This window comes from Plectrocnemia conspersa, unplaced genomic scaffold, assembly GCF_051122295.1.
Source record: "Plectrocnemia conspersa isolate PC_06_02 unplaced genomic scaffold, ASM5112229v1 ptg000012l, whole genome shotgun sequence".
Taxonomy (NCBI): domain Eukaryota; kingdom Metazoa; phylum Arthropoda; class Insecta; order Trichoptera; family Polycentropodidae; genus Plectrocnemia; species Plectrocnemia conspersa.
The window spans coordinates 20995413-21018101 of NW_028277176.1; the positions used below are offsets into that span (position 1 = coordinate 20995413).

The 22689-nt window shown below is 31.0% G+C and overlaps 2 protein-coding genes across 2 annotated transcripts; one reads left to right on the plus strand and one right to left on the minus strand.

Annotated features, from left to right (window-relative positions):
* Positions 1–56: 56 nt before the first annotated feature.
* Positions 57–6494, minus strand: LOC148228585 (spermine oxidase). Its single transcript, XM_088200667.1, has 3 exons — positions 4963–6494; positions 4775–4895; positions 57–2511 (listed from the first exon to the last, which is right to left on the minus strand). Exons 1-3 carry the CDS (start codon positions 6282–6284, stop codon positions 2326–2328), a joined length of 1629 nt encoding a protein of 542 aa, XP_088056793.1. The 5' UTR covers positions 6285–6494; the 3' UTR covers positions 57–2325.
* A 1762-nt stretch (positions 6495–8256) lies between these two features.
* LOC148228586 (protein TAPT1 homolog) lies at positions 8257–14009 on the plus strand. Its single transcript, XM_088200317.1, has 9 exons — positions 8257–8355; positions 8456–8714; positions 8779–9092; positions 9168–9265; positions 9340–9578; positions 9739–9927; positions 12481–12639; positions 12854–12974; positions 13037–14009. Exons 1-9 carry the CDS (start codon positions 8289–8291, stop codon positions 13385–13387), a joined length of 1797 nt encoding a protein of 598 aa, XP_088056443.1. The 5' UTR covers positions 8257–8288; the 3' UTR covers positions 13388–14009.
* The last annotated feature ends 8680 nt before the right edge of the window (positions 14010–22689 follow it).

Below are 22689 nucleotides of genomic sequence, written 5' to 3' on the forward strand. Positions count from 1 at the left end.
ATTTAATTGCACTTAAACTAATCGAGATTAAATATAGTAAATAATACACAATGTCATTTGATGCAAAAATGTTTATTTAGCAATTATTCCCTTTGGAAACATCTATGTTTGACTAGATAACAAGCCTTTCCAACACGTACATATATTAACGAAAAATACGAGGCTGGTTCAAATGAAAACTTTCATTATAGTGATGAACCACATGACTTCACAGTAGCAATATAAAGACATGCACTAAAAAGTAGTGTTTCTATGTTTTTTTGGCAGTGAAGGAACGAAACCAGATAGGAAGTTCCGAAGAGGAGTTTTAGAACACATGCACATTTTAAAAGTTGAACGATTAATATCGAATGCAATCGAAAGTGTTTAGTAACTCAATATATTTTGGACGTGTTATAAAAAATCAAAACAGCATCTAAAACAAAAAAGAAACGTTCTTTAACTTGTTTGTAGGAATCAGGTATATACTGCAACAGCAGAAGCTTAAAATAGTCGCTGCACTTGCAACATGGCCTTGTAGTGAAATGGTAAAACACATTGAAATTCATCATTGACTCTTCTTGACCGGGTCAGGAACACGAGTAGTGATAGGCTCAATTGCATTGTGAAAGAAAATTGCCAAGTGACAGTGAACGAAATAGCTTCACTTCTGGAGATAAGTCATTGATTATTTCTCTTGTATGCAACCAGCAAGACTTAATATGCCTGCCAAGAACTAAAACAGAAGGTGATAGCTTATTAAAGACGAAACTCTTCTGAGCAGCAGGATTATGTCGGCTCTTTTGGGATGAACAAGTGATAATTTCAGTGAATTACTTGCCCAGAGAGAATATGCAGATTTGAAGAATTATCGATCTGCGTACAATGTCTTAATAGAGGTGTTTTGTTGCATTGATAATGCTCAGCCAGATACTGCCTTTGGGATGCTCACAGCGATAGGAGGAAAGAGGTTCGTGTGTAGTCATTATATCACTTCACAACTTTTTTGTTTGATGCAAGATAAAATACTCAAGGTTTTCATTTGACTCATCCTCGTTTAAAATCACAACAAAAATAAAAAGTCCATAATAATTCAAATATAATTAATTCTATTACGATTGTCTAAGAAAAATAAATAACACATTAAGATTTCGTATATGGATGTAAGAAATATAAAATCGATCAAATTCAGCTACTCTTTGCTATACAAAATTAAAACATCAAACATATCCTATGACACAAGCTGCTCAGGCACGTTTTTTGTTTATATTATTCTTAAAAAAATATGTTGAGGTGAATTTCTTTAATATTTGGTAGTAATTGCATGTGATATGAATTAAAGTCGATGTAGAAAATCGACCGATTGCCTCTGAATTATAATATAAAAACATTTAAAGCATTTTAAAATAATAATACGCATATATAAATTATTAAGTATAAAGGCTCATTTTGCCGATACAATATCAATTTTTTTTAATAAAAAAACATCTAAGGAAGACATAAATTTTGAAATAATCAAATTTTAAAATGCGTCATTACAAAACAGAAAAAAAATACTGTTGAAATGTAAAATTAATTTCAGTCTATATAATTTTAGATCATATCAATTGTGTTTTTAACCATATCCACATATTTCATTAAAATAAGTATCAAATGTAACGAGATTGATATGGCACTGTTTTACTATGGAACATCGCACTATAAAAAACGAGTATTTAACACTTCGTGCATTATCACTTTTATACACTATACATATGTGAGATATCAATAGTTAATCTGTAAAAATTAACATTTACGGTAAACCGTATTTTATTGATTTGAATAAATAATAACAATCATGCGAAATACATTAAAAAAATCATAAAATGAGACAGTAATGATATTTTTTCTAATTGGCGGCATACTAAAGCTTTGTAACTACTTACAAAAGTGTTTCAATCAATATATACACATGAGACTTGAAATTCACTCGAAATTACGCCACCTTGAATGTAATGTAATATTTTTCTTATCACAGAAACACAAAATAATATAATTATTTTGTACTATCTATAAATATATGTACAATAGGCGTTGACCATAACAGTAATAAAAAAAGTGTCATATTTGATTAAAAAAAATGCTTTGATTATAACATAATCAAATTTTTTTGGTAAACTTTCACATAACATGAAAATTGATAAGTGTGTGTATAAAATATACTATTAAAATTAATAAACATTAATACTATATTTCCAAATCAAGTAAAGACCTACGTTTATTTATTTAAATAAACAAGCCACTAACTTCAATAGAAATCACAAGTAAAAAAGTTCATACTACTTCTATTTTTTTAAAAAAACTCGTTCAGTTCAACGACATGCTTTGTATCCAAGAACTAAGATCACTCGTTTCGTTGCATTCTAGGACAACTTCTTCGCCTTCATCTGGTAGAAGCAACTGTTGAGCTGCCGTTCTTCCTGAAAGATATGCACCGTGAACTGTTGAGTAAAAGTTGCTGTGAGTATGCTCGCCGGCAAACAGAAGAGTAGGCTGAAAATATTTAAAACAATTGTATTTGAATAGTCATGTAATAAATATAACTAAACACAAAGTATAGATAGTCATGGCGAAGTGCCATTAGATTTATTTCGAGCCGATCTAAGCGAATAGAGTTGAAATCGTGATATAAGAGCAATTTGTAGTCATCCTGTAATATTTTGATCTTTTTCGAACTGTATTTAGTAGCTTGATAGCAGGACCAGCTTGAGCGCCAGGCTGTACGGGCAGTCGCCCGGAGCGCCATTTGGTTTTATTTAACACGGTGTCGGAAGTTTATATAAGCTAAGGCGACCAGATGAAAATTAAAAAAAAAAACTTTTTTTTGAGTCCCCGTAGAAATTTCTTCTCCTCAAATATTTTTCGAAGATGCTCTCTGAACAAAATTTGAGAAATGACCTTTTTTTACCTCCCGCAGCAATTTATCATCCTCAATAAAAAAATCCGAGATGGTGTTTAAACAAAAATTTACATGACGATCTTTTTCTTTTAGCTATCTCAGTAACAAAAAAATTTCAATTGACCTTTTTTAGAGTACAGAACACTATATTCTCGGGCCAGCCCTGCTTGATGGCAGTTTAATTGATGGGAATTATTAAAAAGGGATGCTATTGAAGATCTCCATAGTTAACTACGGGGGGGACGTTGAGGAAACCGCCCCTGCACTCTAGTTTACTAAGATTATGAGGAGTGGCAGTGGGGAGGAAATTGAGGTAAATGCCCGTCTGATAAATTCTTGCTAGCTAATAATGATTTGTAGAACCATATTAATGCAGTGTCCAATTGGAAAGTGAGCATTTTGTACTTGCAAATCACTACTCACTAAATATTTTGTGATATAAGTTCTTACAAATATTATTATACCAGCATGATAGGTATTAAATGGTATTTATTTCAGAATTTATTGGTCAGTATTTATATTAAATGGCAAGAACTATTTTGACAGATGGTTAGAATCATCATTTTCTGTTGGCAATAGTCTTTTTATTCAAGTAACGCTGAAGATTTTTACAACTGGTTGATTTGTCATTCGCATGTCGGCAGTTCATTATCATTATCAAGGTGTTTTAGGGCCAACTTGTTTAGTTGTGCTCCCAACATTGTCAGATGCCAGCATAATAAGCCAAGCGTGTCCTCCGCCACTGCTCTGTTGTTATTCCCGCTTTGTTCATCGCTCAAAATACCTTCGTGCCCTACATACAATTAAATAGATTCGTTCCGGGTTATTCATGGGGTGTTCAAGTTCTGACCAATGCTCGTTCATACCTAACATATCCAAGAGTTTAGGTGCGAGTGAGATATTTTATAAGATATTTAATAAAATTCTGACTGAAATTTGATTCTTATTCTGAGCCAATTGGTTTAAATTCTGATCATTTAATTTGTTACCATTATATAATAATAATTCTGACGATAATCATTTGTGGGTTTATTAGGTTTTCTTGATTTTACTAATCACATGAATAAACAATTAAAATAAAATCAAGCTAGGTCATGCCTTGTATTGATTGTACGCTGTAATAATAGTTTTTTATTAACACTTGAAGTGCTGGATTTAAATTAACATGCTTTTCGGGGAACCGATCGTACAGACTGAAATGTGTTAACACGCTTTTATGAAACTCGATTTTTAACAGACTCTTACTAACATCATTGAATATTTTAGGACACCAAAATGGATTAATTATATTTTAGATAGTATATTTTTCTGTCAAATTTCATTATTAAACAATTAATAAATAATTAATGTTTTGAGATTTTATTAAAAAAAAACTTTTCGAATATCCTTATGTATTATTCTAAATACGTTTATATTTTATAAATGTCACACCTTAACAAATTCTCATTTAGAATCGATGCTGATAAATTCTAGGTTAGTCACACATGTGGCGTATGTATTTTGAAGTCTGATTTTATGCCTTAAGGCATTTTGCAGAAGTCGACAAAGATTTTGCGTAAATTGAATATTTACGACGGAAAACTTCTCATTGATAATGTATATAATTTTAGTCTGGTATCTTAATACTCGTAGGTGGTTAATTCTGTTTGCCTCGTTGTAAATTAAAAGATTGTATGGGGTACTTTAGAACTTGAAACGTATTGTCACGTAAGATAAATTTGTATATTCCATGGAATCTATACTAAATACTGGATAATTTTACTTAGTGAGTACTTTTCCACATCACTAATGGCCAATGTAATATAAATATGTATAGTTAAATCTTAATTTAGCTAAACTAAGCATAAATATTATTACCTTTCTTTGATGAGATTGTGTATATAATGGTTGAGAAATCTGTTCGATGTCTATCTGTGATGCACCGACTGCTATCGCCGTATAAGAGCCTCGGCTATATGGCTGTTTGTGCCAACTTGTACTGAAAACAGAATGATTAAATTTAAACGATTAAGATTATTTAATTAAATAGGATTATAAATAATTACCACACGCATTTCTGAGGCTTAGGAACATATGGATCGTTTAAGAATTTCCTCAAAATATCAGTACATTTTGTTGCCACAACTTCATTAGGAAGCGTTTCCATATATTCGGCTTCTTTGCCAGAAATCCATCCGAGAATAATGGTATCCGACACTTTAGAAAATGAATATATTTTTTTATACCAGTTTTGTGATACGTCATCATCGGAATACGGCTCCCATAGAAGTAACACTTCCGATATGGTCGGATTAAGAAACGGCCTATCGTAATACAGGAATATTTTGTCCACAGTTCCGTACAGCAACCTGTCGAAAGATTCCGTTTTGTACTTGGGCAAATTAGGTACGAATAATGTAGAAGCTTTTTCTTTTAAGACGCCGAGCGGAATAGCGCAGATGAGATGATCGGCTTGATATGTTTCGCCATTTTCACATTCAATTTCTACTTTGGCTGGGGGAGTTTTATATTCCATGTCTCGTTTCGAGCTGGAGCAACCTTCGATCGGAGTCGCGTTCGGACTATAATCGATAACTGTCTTATCGGAGTCGTCCGATTCGTTTCCGGGGTCGTCGATTCCGGAATCTACGCCCGGCGAATCGACGAGATTGCCGGACGTGTTGACGCCTCCCCATTTGATACTCTTGACGGCGCAGTTAGTTTTAATGTTTTCGGGCGGAATGTGCCTCATCAACGGTTCTAATATAGCGCTGTATCCGGACGGCAATACTATATTACCGCCTTGCAGTTCGGTATAACTACCGAGTTCTAATAAATCAATCTCATCCATGGAATGACATCCCGATATGCATGTTTCTCGTTTCAATAAACAGTCGAATATGAGTCGACGCATACGTTTCTCTTGTGATTCGGGCATTTTATCTAAGTATAGGGTCGCTTCTAAATTGATGTGTTCTCCGACGCTGTTTATATCGGGCGGCGGGAGGTATTGGCATATGTAGTACTCTTCGCATCTTCTCAAGAAGCATACGTACGCTTCGTATATCTCTTGAAGGACGGCGAAGGGCACTTGACTGCCGCTTTCGGTCGAAGCTATTACTCTGTGCGGTTTGGGCGTTCCGACCACGTCCACCAGACCGTGAGCGATGGCCAGCTCGAACATGGGATTGCCGAGTACGCCGTGTATCCAGTTGGCGCCCAGTTCGACCCGCTGGCTGCCCAGGGGGATGGATATGACTCTGCCCCCTATTCTGCCGCGGGCCTCCAGCACCAGGAAATCTCGGCAGCCGTTAGCGGCGAGGTGATCGGCGGCCGCCAGCCCCGCTACGCCGGCGCCCACCACCACGATGCGCCGCCGCTGGCTCATCGTTCTCTCGAGCCCGAAATCTCTCTTCGAATGTTCATCATCGACTAAGACATCGGAAAGGTCGGACCCTCATTTAAATCATAGCAGCGGCTGTATCAGCTTTCGGAGAAGGTAGATGGAGCCAGAGCGGGGCTGGCGGCGATAGTTATCATTCAAAATAAGGTCACAGTCGATAATCAATCCAATTTTGACATTAGCAACTTCATGTATACCTCGTTGCTATAACGCGACATTTTTCGACCATGAGCCGAAATCTATAAAAAAAAATTATCAATAAAATTACTTAATCGTTTACAAATAAACACACTAAGAAAAGTTATTTTAAAATAATGTGATATTTATAATAAAATTAAAAATATGGATTAAGCTAAATTTGGAATTTTGCCAGTTTCTTTAAATTATAGGGATGTTAAGTTCTGTTTTGCTTAATTTTTTAAATTAATTTTGTTTAGGTCTGCGAAATAGTGACTCATTGAAAACTCGTGACATAATGGGATGGGAAAGGAAGTAAAAAATTTACGTAAAACATGTAACATAGTTTATGCAAGCCGCTTTCTGTTTAAAATGGATATTATTTTATAAGTTTGTAGGGGACCTATTTATTTGTATTTATTCATGTTTATTATGGCCAAAACTTGGTAGCACTCTGGTAACACTAGCGTGACGGATTATCTCAACTGGCAACCTTCGGCACGTTCGCGGGGGGGGGGTTGCAGGCTCGCACCCCGTTAAACTTGTAAAACACCATGTTATCCTTAGTTTAAATTTGGCTGAAGCACACTCACCCAAGCAATGGTAATCAAATTTGGCTGAAACGCACTCATCCAATGGTTTAGGAACTGAGAGCATATATGCATTTTTTATCGTTCTACTATTTGCTAGTAAGAATAGAAAAAATATTCTACAATTGACATTCAAACGCGATTTGGAAACACAATATAGCACAAGAACAGAAGCTATTACAGCTATTTATCGAGGATTGGACATGTTAGTCAAACTTTTAAAAATATTTTCAGAAGATCCAGATATGCCGTTTGAAACTAGAAGAGATACAACGTAATTGCTACAAAGTATTTTGAATTTCGATTTCAAGATTGCAAGATTCTACCATTGATTTTACAAAAGCAGTAACTGATCTTGAATCTCTGGAATTGTTTAAATTCCGAGATAATATATGTATGTGAAAATTCTGTTGAAATATCAAAAACAAAATACACAGATTGGGGAATAGAAATTAAATAAAAAATTAGGCGACGTAGAATGATGCCTGGAGAAATATTTTTTAATGCAAAAACTTTAAAAGTTAGAGCACATAAAAAGCAATATTCACCAATTTATAGCCAAGATACCGGCAGAAATGTACTAAAAAGTAATTGAAAATTACATTGAAAAGATCGGCTGCTTCAAAAGGTCCAGGCAGCCATTTAATTAATATTATTTTTCATAATTAATAAAATACATTAAATGTCTGATTAATAGAAAAAAACTGAAAATATGTTTAAATTTGTGTACAATACATATTAATTACGATCTTATAAATACAATTTACAAAAAGAAACTCTAGGGTTCATATGGAATTTTAATTCAAAATTTTCGGTAGTAGTTGTAGTAGTAGCTTCATATAAAAAATATTGGGAAACGCCAATAGTTTTGCAATAGGTGCTCACGAAATGTACTGCTTTTACAAACTACAAGTGTGGTTGTTTGAAGGTATAGTGAGCTATATATTTATATTTGATAATTCAAGACTTAATTTTAATTTGTGTGTTAGAGAGGGAGGAAGCATATACGGTAACAATTGTACAATGATATTTCTGTAAATTATTATAAGAATGTTGCTGAGTATCATGTGACATTTTAATAATAAAATACTTAATTTATATAAATACATATTTTATTAAAATAAATAACATTAAATGAATAGTAACCGATGCGTATATCGCTACTATTTGACAACCGATACCGGTGAGACAGTTGTCATCTGTCAAGTAAAGGTGGTAGGCCATGGCGGGTGACACGGGAGGCCAAAAGCGCCTTCGCTTTCGTGGAACTGAAGAACCAGTGGAAAGAAGTGAGTAATTGTAATTATACACCATTATCCATATAAAACACAAACAAAATTTGCGCACTATCGTCACGCCTATAATTACACAACATTTTATCAATTTTAGACAAAAAAGCGTCCCTATTGGCCTTTCTACAAGTAGAACTGACTCGCGGGTATCTGCTAGAACATGACGAAGAGAGATTTTCGGCTCGGAGGGAAAAAGTCTACTCCTTTATGAAAATACCTCAAGAATTAGAAAAATTTATGGTGTATGGATTTTTTCAATGCGCCGACTCTTTTTTATTCGTATATACGTTTTTACCTATTAGATTCCTAATGGCCTTTTGGTGTGTACTCAGTAGACCAGTAGTTAGTTGTTTCGGGTGAGTATATTAAATGTTTTTATTACAATTATTTTACGTATCTAAGAATATGTTTCTATTTTAGACTATCCGGAGATTCTAGAAGCTTAAGTTTAAAACCGGCCCAAGTCTGCGACCTTTTGAAGGGTTTTACTTTAATAGTATGCAGTTTTTTAATGTCGTACATCGACACAAATATGATGTATCATTTAGTCAAGAGTCAGAGCGTTATGAAACTGTACATATTTTATAATATGTTGGAAGTCGGCGATCGTTTGTTCTCTGCATTCGGCCAGGACACAATAGATGCTCTATTTTGGACCGCCACCGAACCGAGAGACAGACGAAGAGAGCATTTAGGTGTTATTCCGCATTTGGTGTTCGCTCTTGTATATGTCTGTATCCTTTTAAATCGAAATGCTTAATAATATATTCATTAATAAATGTTACTTTCCTTAACTATACATAATACAGTTTTCCATAGCCTTTTAGTACTATTTCAAGCGACAACGTTGAACGTTGCTTTTAATTCTAATAATAAATCTTTGCTTATAATCGTCATGTCAAATAATGTAAGCATTTCCTATTTATTATTATTACTGTATTAAGCTATAATTTTTTTTATGTATACATTTTTTATTTTTAGTTTGTTGAATTGAAAGGCAGCGTTTTTAAGAAATTCGATAAAAACAACTTATTCCAAGTATCTTGCAGCGATGTGAGGGAAAGACTTCATTTATTCGTATTGCTGTTTATTGTCGTATTGCAAACAATGAAGGAATATTCGTGGAAAGAAGAGAGGTTTTGGGTTTTGGTGCCCGATTGTATTTTAGTATTGGGTTTCGAAGTTATCATTGATTGGATAAAGCACGCGTTTATCACAAGGTTTGTATTTAAATAAATAAATAAATTATGTACATAGTGACCTAATAGTTTTAAACATAGGTGTGCTTTATTTAGCAATGTTTAATCATTACCGATAACATTATATACATACATATATCGATTGTGCAATAAAATATATAATTATATACATTTTTTTTAGATTCAACGAAATTCCATTCGGAGTATATAGAGAATATACCGTTAGTTTGGCTTACGATATGGCTCAAACTAGACAGAAACATGCGTTTTCAGATCATTCTGATTTGGTTGCCAGACGCATGGGATTTATTCCACTCCCACTTGGTGTTGTTATATGTAGGGTGATGGCACAAGCGTTGAGAATTGATAGGTATAAATATTTTTTATTATTTGAAAACACTGAAGCAAGTATATGCCGACTGACATTTGCAAAATAATATTAGCCGCGCCTCGATTTCTGATAGCTATCGTTATATTATAGCTTATCTATCATTGTTATGTTTATATATTACAATGATACCATAAAAACATTTTCGGCTTGTAAAGACATAAATTATATAATAAATTCAATTTGACCCATATTAGCTGTTATAACTCACTGACAACTGAATTTAGATACTATTGAATTTTAACAGGTGTATTAATTAGTGGTATAGTGATAAATAAAGATGAACCAGGGTGATATTTTATTTTTACACCCACCACACTTTTTTCGTTATTTAAAAAATATATGTCCTAATATTGGTAATTCATGAATTCTGATATGTTGTCGATAGATTCTTCTTTTGTTACCAGCAAACGATTTCTCATATCGTTCACAATGCTGGTAAGAAATTGACCTAAATTATGGGGGATAATTATTTTATTATCTGTAAGAAAGACGCATGATACGATGAATCAATTTATCAGCGTGTACGAGTCATATCCATTTTTTGAAGGGAATTCGAAGGAATTGTCAATTCAAATAAAACGTCATGCATTAAAGCGAGATCCATCAAACTTTTTTTGATGAAATTTGGCTTAAAAGACCATAATACTTTGCTTGGTCAACTTTGCACTTAGTATTATCTACACTGGCTACCTCAAAATGTCGACACACCGACGAATAATTTTGTCAAACAGTTCTAAATGAATTTGCTACCCTTCTTACTCCCGAAATAGGGCCAATTTTTCTACTTGTTTTGATAATTTTTTGGCATATTCGAAATTTCATTTCTTCTCCAATATGATTGATTATATTGTTACACTACAACGCGAACGTAAACCATGAGTTACTTTTGACCATTTAATTATTGTAATTGTAGCAAATCAAAGTGGTTTGAGTAAGGCTTATTATTTTTAGCAATATAATATGCAGTTCTGAATATTTTATTAGTTGATTTGATTTCCGCATCAGTCAAAGTATATTATTTTTTAATGGATTGTTAGGCTGTTTTTAGATTTTTTTCTGCAATCAAATGTACATTTGATTTCATATGATCGATAATTTTTGTTCTCAATGATTTTAATTGTGATGTCCTCGAATTTCCATTTGAAGACACTAAAATTAAATTCTATTCCTTTGAAATATTACAACCTTGTACTTTTAATATTGAGAGTTTTTAATTTGCCACATGATATACAACTAATTTTTCCAATTATTCATGGATATTTTTTCTTTTATTTCACACATATCTGCCGTCCGAACAATCGACCAGAAAGATGGGGTTTGAAAATTTTGTTTAGAAGATTAATTTTCAGAATTTTTGTAGTAATGAAATTGATGCAGATTCTTTATTAATAACATTTGAGTCACTAATTTAATTCAATTCGCTTATTTTTGAGTCATTTGGTTCATTTAATTCACTTATTTGATTTGATTTGCGTTCTTTATTCACTTCACTTATTTGATGCATTGATGTTCTCTTATCGTTTTCAGTTCTTGATAATGTTTTATTTATTTTAATGAAAAAATATTATATTGTATTCAGTTTACATTATTCACTCATCTTTATGTCACTTGACAATATTAGACTGAAATTTGAAATTTTAACACTTAATCAATGGGTCATTATTTACCGCTTGATTTTCGCACAACACAGAGTTACATCAATAAAATGATTTTATCAGTGGCTTGCTTCTTGCATGAAAAATTAATTTAAATAATAAATTTCGTCCATCTATGGTTTAAAAGCAGTAGAGGTGAGAATAATGCCAGTTTAAAACATGTTTTATTGCTTTGCTTTGTGCTTGAATGAAATTTCTGGTGAGGTTTTTTCAATCTCTAAGTATAAATTAAATATATTGTCGAGTGAGTAACTGTCATACTCCGTTCCTAATTGGTTGTAGTCGCCGAATGTCAGAACGAGAGTTTGTCATCTTTTTTATGCTATATGTATATTTTTTGCATTTTCGTATTATTCGTTCACTCATAATATTTGGAATACAAAAATTGTTACGAAATATTTAATATCAAAATATTTTTTTAATGTACTTAAAAAGTAAATTCCATTGAAATTAAAGTGCCAGTAAATGCAATATAAAATAATAATAAATAAATAACAACACAAATAATTATGAAAAAATATGTAAAATTAATTCACTTCCAAGTGTATACTAACAAATTAACAAATGTGTGTAAATTAACTCACTACTCAAAGGGTTAATACAATTCATAAATTTCGATAAATTTTTTATTTCTTTAAATTCATAATTTATATTTTTTAACTTACGTATTAACGTAAATACTTGGAAAACTGCCTGTTGTTCTACAGCAGGCAACGAAAAGTAGTGATAACTTTGAATAATTTTGGTAGCTATTGTTATCAATGGCTCATATTTGAGCAAAATGTTAGCTCAATGGTTCTTGCTGCAGAGTATTCTTTAAACAAATATAGATACTATAATCATATACATATTTTAATTAAAACAAATTTTTTTATAGCTTGGCGCCTATAATTTTAATAATTGTTGCTTATTTGTGCCTTATGGCTTTACGAATATTAGTATCTATTGTAATACTGGGCAAAGCTTGCGATCTTATCACTCAGCATCAAAGCGATAAGAATGCTAATAATGCAACTCCAAACGTGACGCCGAAGAAGTAAGATTTTATTATAAAAGTACAATTATGCTTTAGTTACTTTAAGAATGTATTACTAGCGGGGCAGGGTTATATGTAACAGTAACTCGTGCGTGGTAAATTTATGCATATAACAGAATAATTTAATTCTAATCAATACATTCTGAGATTAACCAGAGTATATTTATGTATATATATATATATAATATTTATTAATATGGTAATTATGTTTTAGAGAAAACATAGCCATGAAAGACATGGCTAGTTCTAGTTTTACACGCCAGAATGATTGGTCAACTAAACTATCAACGGAATCATCAGCATCTAAACAAATATCAAAACCACATATGCCAAACGTAATAAGCAGTAATTTTATTATAAATTATTTATTATTTAATTTAAATTTATTGTTTATTAGGTTCCTATCCAAGAACCATTTACTGGAGCTGCTGCCATATTCTCTAATAGCGCTGTCGATTTAAACGGTGTTTGTTTAAACGAACAATTATTACCTGATGTTAAACAAATCAAAAGAGAACCGTCCGATCAATTCATTGCTGAAGAAATTCAAGATGTTTCAGATGTAAGTCGGAGCGTTCCCGATATTGATAAAACCTGGAGGGAATTGAAGAGGGAAGCTTTAAGTAATAATCTGTCCAATACACCCGATATCACAGAATCTATACCACAAGAGTCCTCGATAAAGAGAAGATCGGAATCGGAGCCAAATTTGGTAAACGCCGGCGAAGAGGAGCTAGAAGACTGCTAAAACATTAAAAATGACACCAAAACTATTTTTTCTACGATAGTCGTATATGTAAATAGGTTAATTTATTTTATATATACGTGTGTGATGTAAATAAATTTGTTGAAAAAATTGTATTAAAAACGTGTGATATTTTGTTTCCGAAATTCTTTATCGCGGTGCTTTTTCAATGTTTACATGATTAGAAAATTACCGAAACGCTTTAATATAGATATTTAATTTAAGATGCTAAACTTTTAAAAACTATGCCGTTGTTACTTTAATTGTTTATTTTTATGTAGTCCATTGAATATTGCTTGTGTCAAATGTATTTAGTTTTACATTCCTATATTTATCCAAACTTACAATAGAATGATAAAATGTAAATATTTTTTCCAAACTTAATGATAGTGTTATTTGTGTTAATTTTATTTACATGTTATACATAAAAAAATGTAATAATCCATTGAATCGTGTTATTGTGTTATTAAAACATATTTTTTGATTTTACTATTTAAATTAAGTAATAAATGGTTGTGTTAATACTGTTCAATTTTTTATGTTAACAAAAGTGTAACATTTATATTATTGTACATTTTATAGCATTTTAAATAAAATATTTTTTATTTATAAAACATTTAAAAAAGCAAATGTATTTTAATAAAATAACAATTATTTTCTCATATCTTATTTTGACAGTAGATATTATTGAATACATACGTATTATAGTACAAAATATTTGACTTATTTTTACATTTCAGATGATAAAATATTAAAATTACATCTTTCTTATCAATGGGCGATAAACCATTCTTAAAGTTTGGCGTGTCGGTAACGTTGTTTATTGATCCAAACGTCTGCATTATTCCTTGTTATATGAATATATTATAATGCATTCCAAGGAAGCAGACAAAGATCTAAAGAAGGATTTTGAAAAAGTTGTTTATTAGTTTGATAGCTATTAAAATTCTCGTAATATTTCTGAGTTACACGTTACACATAAAATAGTTAATTTTATTAATAGCAAAATATGAGCAAAAATAAATTGCATAATTTTTTCATAATATTATTTGAACAACTAACTTAGGTTTCACATTAAAAATACTGTCAGAGAAGACTTGCTTAAAAGGTCTTATGAAATTAATTGCTTTGTGTCTCGTTGGCGTAAACAAACAATATTTTGTATCCGAGTGGACGGATCCATTACCGGATTGCATAAAAATCGTAAACAAAAGCGAGAATCGGTACATAATTTTGCCGAACAGGTATCAAACGCAGCACTATTCTATGAATTGGCGACGTTGATAATTCTACTGATTTTGAACTAGATATATTTTAATAAGACTTGTAATAGATAAAAACAAGAAGTCTGGTTCTGCCCCGAGTCGACAGAGGACCAGAAAGAAAACACTTTCTTCAGACACAAATCAGAAACTTACTTTCGCCACTTCATCTATAACTACCACTTCGCTTCCAACTTGGAACTCGCACCAAGTAGAGCTGCGCCTAGTCAACCGAAGCGAATCCAGATGTGAAGAATTTATTTATTCTGGCAGAAAGTCTTTATTTATTTTGTTATTTTTATGTGCGATTTTTAAAACACTCAGATTTGTCGAGGGCCAAGTTAGAAACATAATTTTCGTTAAAATATATTAAACGTGTATAGAAATGCTCATTTTAAGCCTAATGTGGTTTTACACTTTAAATTTTCTTCAACTACAAAAACTAGCTAAGACAAAATACTATAATAATAGAAAAACGTACAATATCTTTAAAAATTGTAATAATACTATGTATTGTTTTTAACCATTGTGACGCATTGGGGTAACCTACTAGCTCACGATTGTCTTAATTTAATATTAATAAATAGATAAATATTTTCATAAAGATCATGTTACCATAAAGAGTAATTAGGTTTACTTTGTGCTGATCTTTATGGTGAATATATTTTTGTTATAATTGATTATTTTTTACGGCAATGTGTGATGCATAAAATTTACACATTTTTATTGATTAAATTATCGATAGCAAAACAATTCTACTTATATTGGAAAATAAGTTTAATACTTTATGTTTTTTATCATAATTAAATGCTTTGACAAATTACGACATTTGTCGAAAAATGTCTAAAATGGAATGTTATCTTATCCTTGTTGCATGAACGTAATACTATCGTACAATGCTTTTGAGGTAAAATTTCAAAACAAGATTCAATCAATTGTTATTTTAAGGCACTTGTGATACAAAATATTTTAATTTAACTTGAAATGTAATATTTATTTATTAGTTAAAAAACATATTAATGAAATGTAATTATTGGTGAACTATGAACAATTTATTTACGATATATTATAATATTTTAAAGAAAAAGTTCCTGACGATACCGTAGGATGTCGCGAAAGAACTCGTTCGTAAAATTCGGGAGAATCGAGGGAGAGGTTTTCCAGAGCTCTTTATGAATGAAAAGCTAACGACCTTGTAAATATTGATTTTCCCATATGTAGGGAGAATGAAGGGGAATCTCTCTCCGGACGGGTGGAGACCGGATATCTCGGAAATGCCAAAATGTACCTAATGTTCCACGGTTACATAATACGATAATACATTATACACATACGTCAAATTAAACTAAATTAAATACATAGTTTATTTAATATAACATTAAATATACTTTATACGCAATTTCATGCGCAAGACAAATATAAGAGTCCTCTTTTAAGGGATCGCAAGTTTATCCATTATTATTTCAAATTTCCATTTAGTGTTTTCCTTGCTGGCAATGAATGAATATTCAACGGCGCGTAATCAACGCAAACAACCGACAGAATATACTGAATAATTTCTATATAACTATGCTGATGAGCCCTGTGAAGATGAATAAGTTTTATTGGAATTTGTACGCCCTGTTGTTAAAAGCTCTCGATGGAAGCGGACCAATCTGAAAGGGATAGTCGTTTCAGTACACCACGTGGCAGCTCGGTATCGATTTTCCAATCCCAGGAGCATTTCCCACAGGTAGTATTGGAAAAATATATGAATAAGCTATGATGTATTTTTTATTAAATTTTATTTAAATAATTCCTAATAATATTAGTTATAAACATCATTACGCATAATAATTTTACAATTTGTCATACTATTTTTTTCAATGTTATTATTAAATGAACTATTTATTTCAATGTTATTTTAAATTAATATGTACTTAAGAATATTTTATTTTTATTATAAACTGTTGATGATATTTAAAGACAATACATAAGTATGCTACTTTATTGATCCTTACACAAAGATAGAATTGCGGTGAATCTGAATGGTAGTATAATTTTGTTCCCCGATTCGTAGAGTTATATCAAAATTTATTCCCAGAAATCAGAATAATAAAAATGTTACGTTGCTTAATAAATATGTAACCCATCCCATAGCATATACTATGGTTCATAAGTTCATATTTTATTCATTTTTATGAAATAAAATTAAAAAGTACGACAGAATTGCTATTGATTCTGTGTCAATTTTTTAAAGATAATGGTATTATTTATTTAATATTATATACAATATTAACAGTGATTTATGTAAGATGGTATGTTAATAAAAAAAATGTTATTAGTTTTGTTTATCAATATTATTTTAAAAAATCTGCAAAACTATTTCATTTTGAGTTACAAAATAATATTTTTTATTGTACAGTATACTACTGTATCTAGTTTTTGGTTAGTATATGAATTTATATAATATTTAAATTACTTCAAAATGGTTCAAGAGTAAAAAATTTAAAACATATTAAAAATAAGTTCAATCCTTATCTAAATAAATTAATTAAAGCAAATCAATTTTACAACCTTAAAACCAAACGCTTATTAAAAAATATGAATATAAACCTCAGCTTAAAAAATTATAGTTGTGTTTGTAGGGAGAAGGGGAGGGAAAGAGTGATATATTTGGCCGCAAAACTGGGCGGCATTTTGGTAACACTGACGTGGCGAGGACAACATTGATTTCGGTAGACCACTGACGGGATTGCGACGGCCAGCGGGGCCTCGTCCGCCGATTATTCGTATTATTTGAAATAGCTGCAGCGGCTTAGTCTGTGTCTAGTTTAATTTAAAAATAAATGATATTGAAAATGAATCTTAAATTTTAATTTTTATGATGATTTTTTTAAATGAAATTGATAATATATTAAAAAATAAGATCTTAACGAAAAAATATTGAAATAAAATTTATGAACTTTGAAATTATATATTTTATTAATATTAGATATAACCAGCGTAATATTTTAAATACCAATATGATAAAAAAATTATAATTTTACCTTACAACTCATTTTTAAATTAATTCAAAGTCAAATTTAATCTGAAATGAGTTTTTTTTAAATAAATTCATGAATATTATTATAAATTAAAAAAAAATATCGATGATAATATAAAAATAAGGCAATATAAAACAAAAAACTATTTCATAACTTTAAAATCATGAATTCTATAAAAAAATGGTTAATAACAGCATAATACTTTATATAGCATCATGATCATAAAAAAATATTTTATAAAAGATAAAAAATGTTTTTGCAATATTTTTTTTTGTATTTTTTTAAATTTTAAACCATAATTTTAACATAAATAAAAAATATCGATTTTCAAATATTATTTTGTCTGTGTATTATTTTGTAGTTTTACAGTAATATTTATAAAAATTACATAATGACTTTTATATTTTAATTTTAGCCAAATAAAATCGATGACACTAAATATTTTTTAAAAATAAATTAAATACACTATCACAATACCAAAAATTATATTTTGCTAAATTATATAGAAAAGTTTTTGTAGCACGTATTATGTTTTTTATTTTTTATTAAAGTAAAATGGTTTTAAAAATAAAATCGATTTTATACATACATATGTATATCTATATATGTATATTTTACAATGAAAATGTCTTACTTGTGAAGTAATATTTTCAATAGAATTTTAACGAATTTATTTTTAAATACATTTTCATCGGTAGATATATATTTCTACTAGCTAAAATATAAGTTAACTGATTAATGCGCTAGTGAAATTATATGCTGCTCTAAAATATCTATGAAACTTAATTTGACAGTTGAATAAAGGTCATTTTCTGTTTGAAAACAAATGAATTAAGGAAACTCAACTTGACCTAATGAAACTTCTAAAACTAACAATAGTTTTTGAACTTTCATCAGATTAATTCGTTTAGGCTAGGTTTGGTTAATTTTATTTTAAATGTTGTAGTTTTTTCTCGAACGTCACAATTCTATGAATCTCTGACTAAAACACTAGTGAAAATTTATTACCAAAAAAACTATAATACAATCTTATAACAATAAATTCTATTATTAAAAAAAATAATCGCTTTCAATTTTCTTATTTTTAACCTATATTTTTAATACTTTCTAAATTAATCCAATATATATTGTGTTTTAAAGTTTATTTTTATTAATTTTTTAATAATCAGTTTTTATGATAAAAAATAAAATAAAGGATTTCATTATTTTATAAGGAATCAATGATATATTTATTATATATTTGTGGCAGCAAAGTGCATAACTGCTGTACAATTTGTAAGGTCGGGAAATTACGGACCGTCCCCAAGAGTTACAATACTTTCCAGGAATTATTTCTACCGTAATCGATGAAGGTAATGAATGGGCCGCGGAAAGCCTAGGTTGAGGTCGGAGGTCAACTCTCTGAGTAGCATACGTGAAGGCGCCAGTGCGCGTGCGTTTGCACATCTGCATCAGGGTCGGATCGATCCGCGGGAATTTCCCAGAAACGCCAGCCCATTCTGGGAAAACGTGCCGCGTTGTGTATGAATGGAGCGAGGATCAGTGCTACCCTCTGGTGAAGGACGAACGAAACTCTCCCTCTCTCTTTCTCTATCTATTCACAACCTCTCTGTCTATAGCAATTTGTCTCGTTGGAAAAGCGTTAGGTTTCACTCAAGCAATCCCTGTTGGGATTTGGGATTGGATTACTTTAAATGATTAAGGGTTGTAGTATAAAAATATTCTCAAAGCTCTAAGATGCGTTTTCCGTGCAGCGGAAAATGCTTTCGCAGAAGACCGCCCACGCGTTCGGAGAAACCCAATAAGCTGAGCTACCCGGCTCAGAGGTGGCAAACTTGTGGTCGTTTTTATATTTACTTAATTTGTAAACATATGAGAATGGATTAAGTGTATAACGCCTTTGCAATTACAGAGTACATATTATATATTTGAGCTTTCATTACAGAGATCAGGGATTTAATTTCCTTATCTTGTCTCAATAGTCGGATGTTTAATATATTAACATTTCTCCGAAAAATTAGTATTATTGTCGACACATTATTGTGTATTATTGTGTATTAGTATTATTGTCGACACATTATTGTGTACCCGGCTCAGAGGTGGCAAACTTGTGGTCGTTTTTATATTTACTTAATTTGTAAACATATGAGAATCGATTAAGTGCATAACGCCTTTGCAATTACAGAGTACATATTATATATTTGAGCTTTCATTACAGAGACCAGGGATTTAACTTCCTCATCTCCTCTCAATAATCGGATGTTTAATATATTAACATTTCTCCACAAAATTAGTATTATTGTCGACACATTATTGTGTTTTTTATTTTTATTTTTCATGCATTTATATTATTAAAATATAAATATCGATATTTATAAAAAAATATCGTCATTTTTCTGATTATGTGTAGGTTGTCAAATTATGAGGCTAGGCTGGGTTATATGATATGTACATATGAACACAAGAAAATAACATACAGATGTCACTGAAAGGCGCAGTATTCGAAGGGAAGAGGACTTCTCATGATACGGTATCTAGGGACGTTCTAATGGCCGTTTTATTTGGACAATATTTATTTTTCTTGTTGAAAAGTTGCTTTATTGACGTAATTTATACTTTTTTAACATCTACTATTTTGCACGCGGGTTTCGGTAACGGGTTTGGTAATTCTAAGGGGTGTGACTTCACAGCCAGTAAGACGCAGGTAGAATCTAGTGAGAATTTTATTAGATTATATGACATATTGGGTAGTATGATGGGTGAGTGTCGTTTCCTCCGAGCAGTGAAAGAGAAGCTGACGCCGGGATGATGTCCGTGAAAGATCATCAGGGTTTTGTAGGTGGCAGTGAAAGTGTCTGGAGGCAGTTTCTCTTGCTACAATGATCGTGTTCGAAAGTCTCAGGTCGTATCTTCGCGTCTGCCGAGGTCTTTGCCAGAGTTTGCCAAGTGACTCCTCTCTCCTCAATGGAGTCCAGGTTTAAGTATTTAAGTCTGCAAAGCTTGCTGACCAATCATAATCACGCAAGCGATCATCCAGCCAATCGTTACAACGAAATAAGTATACACGTTTAGAAAGTGACATTTGCTTGATGGATATCTCCGAGGTCAAATTTCGCAACAGAATTGTTGTGGCCTTACGGTGCTATTTGTCTTCCAGTGATATATTGTTTCCTTTGACAATTTCATAACAAAGACATATTTATTAAACGCACCGGAGAATCCTTGCGTTTTGTTTATAGGGGAACATTTTTTCTAGTTGTAACAAGAGTCGTAACGAGAGCTTTTCTGTTTCTCATCAATGCTCATTAAGCGACATTCCCTTGATGAGCATTGTCCAAGGTCGTATTGCATTGCAACGGGAATCTTATAGATCCGGTGATTTATTATATCCGTGATCGTTTCGCAACAAAGAAATATTCTTAAATAAGAAGAAAACTCGTGTTATTTTTTCTGGACGTAACAAGGGCTTTTGTGTGGTCTATTCTTTACGCTATTGTCTTGTTTCCTTGTTGTCTATATTATTAATAACGTATTTCTAAGTCTATTAAACATTTTAGTTGACCTAGATTCTTGAAACAATATAAATATGTATTAAAAATAAATAAAAATATTATATAATATATATATATTATACTATATACGTTGTGATTTAAAAGCGTCGTTAGTCAAATGTTCAAAATACTCGAAAATGGCTGAGAACAATATATTGTACAATATCAATATTCTTTTTATGTGCATAATCTGTAATAATCTTAAATATAGATCAAGCTATTTAGTGATGGTAAATTTAATTAAATAATACAAATATTTTAAATATATTAGTAAATGGAATCACTAGATAGAAAGAAATCTTGAAAAAAGCTATTATATGATTACAATACAATATAACGCTTACAATATTTTTTTCAATAGTCGCTGACGTTGCTTTCAGAGTTACTGCGTAAATGTTTATGTAAGTCGGATTTTCATAAGCGTTTTACTACGTAAGTCTTCTGATCGGGTATGAGAGTAATATAACGATAATTAGGGTTGCTAGGCGTCCGGTATTTTCCGTAAATATCTCTTTTATGGGTCATCCGGAGGATATCCTGTTGCGTCAGGGATATTTAGGTAGTCGATTGCAAATTATAATCGCTACACAAAGAACATCACTTTAATCGTGTTATTAAGTAAATAAACTGTTTTATTTTTTATAAAGTCGTAGTTCCACTTACAGTGAATGATAAGGTATTAGATTATCATGATGTTATTTATTATTACTAATAAATAGCATCATGAAATAAATAACGTCTACGAGGAAATGCCAGACAATAAAAATATGCTTAAAATCAATATCAGTTTAATTAGTATATTTATTAGTTCTTCTTGACCGGATGCATTTTATGCTGATAGGTATGAAATTGGTTAGCGAGCTGCCCAATATGAGCAATATAGCTAATCCAGCGTTTCTTAAATTTGGCTTCGGCGTAATATATATGACCATAATTCGATTCTTAATTCGAGTGTGAAGCTTAGTTCATTGAACAAATAGGTTTTATCTAAGTTGTGCAAATAACGAAGAAACCAATAAGAACATCTTTATATAGTTTATACTGTGCAGGTAGCTTATGTCTTATTAAAAAATAAAAATAAAAAATATGGTTCACAGCTAAAAGAACCACGTATTAAAAAAAAATACATACATATATCTGATCGTACACATAAAATACGTTTAAAATTAATAATAAATACTTGCATGTATATGTGGCCATATAAAAAAGTACGCTTATAATTATATGATTTTATATAAATAGATTTCAATATTATTAAAGAGAGATGTATCATATTATCAGACGTTGTGTGTTGTTACACACGCTGTAAATCTCTTAGTGTCACGCCTGCTATGTTATAGCGTCTACAATATTATTTTTAAATCAATTTTTCAATATTTATGTTATTTATTTTATATTCCTTGTGATCTGAATATATTAAACTTGAACCCTTAGTTTATATATGACTTTATTGTTATATTTAAATT

Bases quoted from the DNA above. Each gene is read 5' to 3' on its own strand.
- LOC148228585 (XM_088200667.1), bottom strand. From the start codon at position 6,284: ATGAGCCAGCGGCGGCGCATCGTGGTGGTGGGCGCCGGCGTAGCGGGG. The intron at 4,896-4,962 runs GTAATTATTTAT...TTCTGTTTTCAG, and splicing joins AAGCCTCAGAAATGCGTGTG to TACAAGTTGGCACAAACAGC. The intron at 2,512-4,774 runs GTAATAATATTT...AAATATTTTCAG, and splicing joins CACAATCTCATCAAAGAAAG to CCTACTCTTCTGTTTGCCGG.
- LOC148228586 (XM_088200317.1), top strand. From the start codon at position 8,289: ATGGCGGGTGACACGGGAGGCCAAAAGCGCCTTCGCTTTCGTGGAACT. The intron at 8,356-8,455 runs GTGAGTAATTGT...TATCAATTTTAG, and splicing joins TGAAGAACCAGTGGAAAGAA to ACAAAAAAGCGTCCCTATTG. The intron at 9,928-12,480 runs GTATAAATATTT...ATTTTTTTATAG, and splicing joins CAAGCGTTGAGAATTGATAG to CTTGGCGCCTATAATTTTAA.